General features: G+C 33.1%; 1 protein-coding gene across 1 annotated transcript in view; it reads right to left on the bottom strand.

The window, feature by feature from the left end:
• Nucleotides 1-4756, bottom strand: part of LOC108736397 (photoreceptor-specific nuclear receptor-like) — a 52386-nt gene extending 47630 nt beyond the window's left edge. The window contains exons 1-2 of the mRNA XM_018468806.1: nt 4751-4756; nt 4519-4588 (exon numbers count right to left, since the gene is read on the bottom strand). Coding sequence (XP_018324308.1) covers nt 4519-4588; nt 4751-4756 — 76 coding nt within the window. The remainder of the gene's footprint in view (nt 1-4518; nt 4589-4750) is intronic.
• Nucleotides 4757-6000: the final 1244 nt, after the last annotated feature.

Below are 6000 nucleotides of genomic sequence, written 5' to 3'. Positions count from 1 at the left end.
CGTCGCTGTTATAAATTTTCAATCGTAAGTTTTTATGAATTTCTCATATTATAATTAGATTGTAGTGAATAGTATTAATTTTAATTTAGCTTTTAGCAGTTGTAGATGAAATACCCACGCATATTTCTTAACTTATTTGTTTTAGTATCTTACGTTATGCTAAATTTAATAATATAAAAGGTTACAAGTGGCCATATTTTCCTTATTGGATTTTTTGATGCTTCCTAGAAGAATTCTCCGAAGATATCCGATAGACAATAATATGAAAAATTTAAATTGGAAAGAAAACCACTTCTTAGTACTCAGGAAGAAAAGGAGCTAGCATTTCGTATCATTAAGCGATGTTCGATACCCTTTGACTCGCATGTGCGTCTTGACGTATTGTGAGGCAAAGAATATTATTTATTATATTACTATATTATTTCCTAGTTATTAATATTAAATTTAAAAATAATTTGTGTTTGGATTTGTTAGTGTTATTAATGTTTATCTGTGTTTTATTTTGTTAGCATTATGATTTTGTTAATTTTTTTAGGTGTTTGATTTGTTCAAATTATATGAGTTTCACATTATAAAAATGCATTTTATTTAAAAGATCAAAACCAATTAAAACTAGAAATTGCCTACATGTGTAATTTATGTCTTTAATGTGATCACTATGCATGGCTATATTTAACAACACTATCATAAATATGACCATTTTCCAAGTTATTAAAAATTAATGATTTATATTCAATTCTATTTACATATTGTCTTCTTTTTCCTATTACCTCAAAATTTAAGCAATGCGAGAAAACTGATGTCAAACCTTAAGGTGGTCATATTCGACCCAGGTAACGTAAGTCAATTTATGGGTTGAAGGAAATGTCAACTTATGCATTGGAGAAAGGGTAAGTTCTCGAGTTTTCAAAACTCTGACAACAATCGACATGACAAACTCGACATGTATGACGGAAAATTTCAGAATTTAATTATTGTGTCGATATAAAATAGAAACAGGGAGACTGTGGTAAATGAATAAATAAATAAAAGAGGAGACTCACCCCAATAACCACTAACACTTACTGAAAGGACACGTGTTTCGCCCACGTCAAACCCAGACCAGAACCGAGACCATATCAGACTGGGTCAGTCTTGATCCTGGTCTTGATCTTACTTTGGTCATCATTAATTTGTGCTTGCAGGTCGACCATTTAGAACAAATGAGAATATAAACCCAGCGAAACAATAAGTTACCGACAGCTAGTATTTACATAAACACTAACCAAAAAGGATTAAAATACTGTTCACTGTTCAAATTATATTATATTGATACGTTTCACATAATAGTCGTTTCGTTAAAAAGAGTCTTCGTCAGTCAAATTCATTATTTGTACGTTATATGGAGTTTTTCCCTAGACAGTCTACCAATACTGAGGATTAGCACTGAAATGAAGTGCCCGAGAGAGGTGTTAGATACGCCCACCGTAAGGCTTCGTGATCATTTAATATTTCAGATCTAAAAATTCCAAAACTATGTACTTAATAGTATAATGCTTGTCAAACATTGAAAATACTTATGCAAGTTTTTCTAAGTATTTTCCTTATTTGTTTGAAAATAACACACGTGGCATGTCTAATGGCTATGAAGTTTAATATTTCCAAACAAAACTAAGGCTTCAAAATTAAAGAAACTTTTTTAATTGATACATAACTTTTAAAAGCATCTATAACAAAACCCCACATACCTCAGAATGAAAATATAATATTTGTAACCCTATTTTACAATACGAATAGGAAAGTGCTTTGTAATCCGAAAAAACCTGCTTATAAAAAATTATGTCTCTAATATATCCGAAGCACAGTCAAAATTTATATGCTTTGAAAGAGGTGTGGTTTCGAATATTTCTGAAATGTATTCTAATATCGCTAATTGCACCCGGAGTCGAATATGAGATATAGAGATGCCTTTTAGTTGCCAAATTTATTATCCCTGAAAACCCTTCTAGAAGAAAGGTGGTGTATGGTTCAAAAGAAAATTTTATCTTGTCAATTAACAATTGAAAAATGAAATAGTCATACATACGAAAACTTGATATTTTCGTTTGAATTTACTTAGTTCAACAGAAAAATTTCAAAATTCTCATCAAATAAGGCATTGCGCCGGACTTTAGAGCAACAATAATTAATTGTATTTCAGTGGAAAGATAAAAAGTACCCGGACACGAATACGTTACGAATTGTCTGGAAAATACGTACAGTAACGAGTACGTTTTTCCGGATCCGGACATAGTTCTTAGATTACAAAATGCCATATCCCGATACTACCTAGCTTTGGTCGGGAGTCACGAATATGACAAACAGACGGGTACGAATCAGAACATTTTAATGTAATATTTTCATAATTTTAATCTTCAACATTTCCTTTTCTTCATATGATTTTAATAATCACGTTTTTTCCGACGGAAGAAAAATTATTACGTATATATAAATAAAGAAAAGCTTTCCACAAACAATTTATTGTTTCATATAAACTTTTAAGTTAACATAATTTTTAATACTTCGAATTGCAATAAATAGAATAAAATTATTTTAATTCCAACAAAATAAAAAACTTCTTCAACAATTTTATTAGCCAAAACTTTATCTTTAACGGTACGTTATTCACTGCTGATATACCTACTGCATATTATCCTCAAGAATCCTTCGAAGTTCTCTTAGAGACAATAATACCGTACAGACGTACCCAAAGAAACTCTTTTATATGCACTAATCATATATAGCCTCATGCATTTAAAATGTGTCCTTAAAAATCTTCTTTGTTTTTGCAAATAGTTAAAGGACATTCTTGTTTAACGATAATTATTCAAGAAAACTTTCACGGTAATTTGTTTTCATCCTATTCGATTAAGTTTGGTTATGGGCAAAAAAACAAGAACAATAGATTACCTTCCCAGATTATTTCACTTGCACCAAATTCATCAAACATCGATATCTATTTGATAGCATGCATTGGATTTACTTAATCCTCACAGACAACGAACACTTTGTTAAATACACAGGGCACAACACCAAATTAAGTTATTTATTATCTCTTTTGTACATTAAGTAGGTATCTTACCCCCGTTACTAGGATGTTGGTAATTTTCACTAGGTGATGAGCGCGACTGATGGAGCGAAGGCAGGATCGTCGTAGGCTGAGAGTTCTCCATGGTTACCGTAGTCGCAGTTGGCTGCTATTTTCCGACGTAATAATAATGAACGTAAGGGAAACTTTTTAGAATTTAATTGTTAAACCTCTTCATTTGCTACCACGTTAATAAACAAACCGGGTAAATCAATCGGATATTAACAAATCCATTTGATAAATACCAATAAAAAAAATTAGTCGCGAAACAAATCACGTTATCAGATCCGTTGTTATCTGCTGTTAGATTTATTTTGATGGTTGTTGGTTTGTAAAGTGAGAGATTTGAGTGTGAGGCTGGGGTAGTCTATTAGAGGAGAAGTCATCTATGGGCGGGATCAGATGCCTGCTACCCTGTGTTTAACTTCTGTCGGGGCAGGCGTCTGCGCTTTAAACCCCGGCGTCGACGGCGTCTTTAACCCTCCAGGTCGACGTCGACGTCGACGTCCGCCCCCCCCCTTCCTCGTCCCCCCTCCTCCTTCTCACTCGTTTCGCACAACCAACGTAACACCAACCTCCCTTCAACCCCCGATCCCAGTCATCTCGCACACAGATTACGATAGAATGTTACCGCCGCGACAGCGACGCCACAATCATCTGCATGAAGTTGTTAGGTGGTAGATGCGATGGGGTAGTACGTTGCGAAAACTCGTAAATAAACGAACGAAAATTAATTTTGTTAGCGGCAACGGCAATCACGATAGAGGCTAATGGCTATCCCATTATTATTATTTTTTTTATTATTATCATTACATAAAAGGAAGTCAATCAGAAATATCTGATTTAAAAATTAAATCATCGGAACAAATAAATTGAAGAGAGTACACTTTCTGCAAAGAATCGGCCCAATTTTTGTGAAAATGTAATTGGAAAATAATCAGAGAATAATCTACTTATTTAGTTAATAAAGAAGTTAATATACATAATTTAAAAAAATAGAAACATATGTTTATTGATTCTTTTTTTATTTTTTTTGCCCTCAAACAACGTTAATAACGAATAAATAATTCATTAAAAATACTTAGTGTAATTTCAATTTATCGCTTTACAACATCAAAAAAACAAAAAGTACGTAGTTCGCAAAATTGAAAGTATCCTTTTAATTGGAACATAACCTCAGAGGCAGTTTTTCTACAAAAATACCGTATTTTCATTGACAGCATAATGGTTAGACTACATAAACTAATTAATAAATAATATGAGCATCATCAAGAGAATAGTAACATTTCCACACCACCATTGAGGTATTCCCATATTGCCAAGGTGCGTTACCTTTGTGGGGGTGGTTTTTAAGTTTTAACTTAGCAAAAAGTCAAATAAGTCGCTAAAAATTTTACACTGCACACACTTACCAAAAACAGTTCTTGAAATCACGAAGGATGTACAACATGCGAAGTTCCGTCCCGTGTGAAGCAAATTTATCTGTAAACAACACGGTATATCTTTAAAAAACATAGGCTTTGCAGCATTTTCGAAACCACCGACACAAAAATCCTCTCGCAACTGAAAATCAGTTTCAAACAAGGCTTGCACTCGCTGCAAATGATAAGGATGCAGCAACTGTTCATTTAAAATTTGCCGCACAGTCATATTAGACGAACCAACGTTCTCTCCTATTTCGCGTGTAATTTTGGGGATTGTCCTTTTTAAAATCAAGGATTTCGTGCCTTCAGCAGGGATATGGTTTGGTTCAAACAAGTAAAATACTTATTATGTCACATTATTGTAACAATAATAACTGTTCTACAGTGACTGATCTGTAGTAATGATTGATGATTTATCGTTATATATTGGTTTATTGGACTGCACATCGATTGCCTCATGCATGTAAGGTTTACACGTTAAAAGAATAAATGGCTACCAAAAGTTAGTTGTTAACGTAAATACGCTGAGTAACATTTACGATTAATAAGATCTAATAAATAAACAATACATGAGCAAAAAAATACACAACAAACACTACATTGATCCTGGTAATCATCAGCTGATTGAGTGCAGCGCTGCGGACCATATTATTCTTTCCAGGGCCGAAATTTAATCTGTACTTTCGACTACGTTTTTATCGAAACAGTGAACTTTCGGACATACAAACATTTTCTTCATTTTCATGTTTTATTGTGCGCTAACACCTAACTTTCTATATTAAGGGTGTCAATTAACTGGTTAAAGCTGTAGAGATGGAGATCAAATAATTGCACGAGGTCGGATCGCTTTCATGCACAGGACCGGTGCGATTGTTTTAGAAAAATACAATATTCAGCGACCAATAAAAACACTTTTAACGATGCTTTCTTATCAAATAATTCAAAATAAGGTAGTCTATCATTATAATGAAAATACTTTTAGGTACCACATGCAAAATATGCCCTCCATAATCACTACATAGTATAAAACAAAGTCGCTTTCCCGCTGTCTGTCCCTATGTATGCTTAAATCTTTAAAACTACGCAACGGATTTTGATGCGGTTTTTTTTAAAAGATAGAGTGATTCAAGAGAAAGGTTTATATGTATAATACATGCATAATATAGTAGGGAAACACTGATAATTTTAGAGGTTTCTAATGTGATGTCGTAAATAAACACATTTTTGCGCTTACATTGCAAACGCTGGCTGAACCCTACGAGATAGATCAAAATAATGTACTACAATATTGTACATCTTAAAAGGGTCTACAAAAAAGTCCGGGATGGTATATGTCTATCTCTTAGGGATAACCCAAAATAACCATTTTTATCCTTTACTTTTTATGAGAAATAATGACTTATTTACGAAGCGATTGTAGGCAATACAGCATTAATTCTTATCCAATTAAGTACCTTAAATACATTGTGC

This window comes from Agrilus planipennis, unplaced genomic scaffold (genome assembly GCF_000699045.2).
Source record: "Agrilus planipennis isolate EAB-ADULT unplaced genomic scaffold, Apla_2.0 scaffold149, whole genome shotgun sequence".
Taxonomy (NCBI): domain Eukaryota; kingdom Metazoa; phylum Arthropoda; class Insecta; order Coleoptera; family Buprestidae; genus Agrilus; species Agrilus planipennis.
The sequence above is the reverse complement of the archived record's forward strand: the minus strand, read 5'-3'. Positions and strand labels throughout refer to the sequence as shown.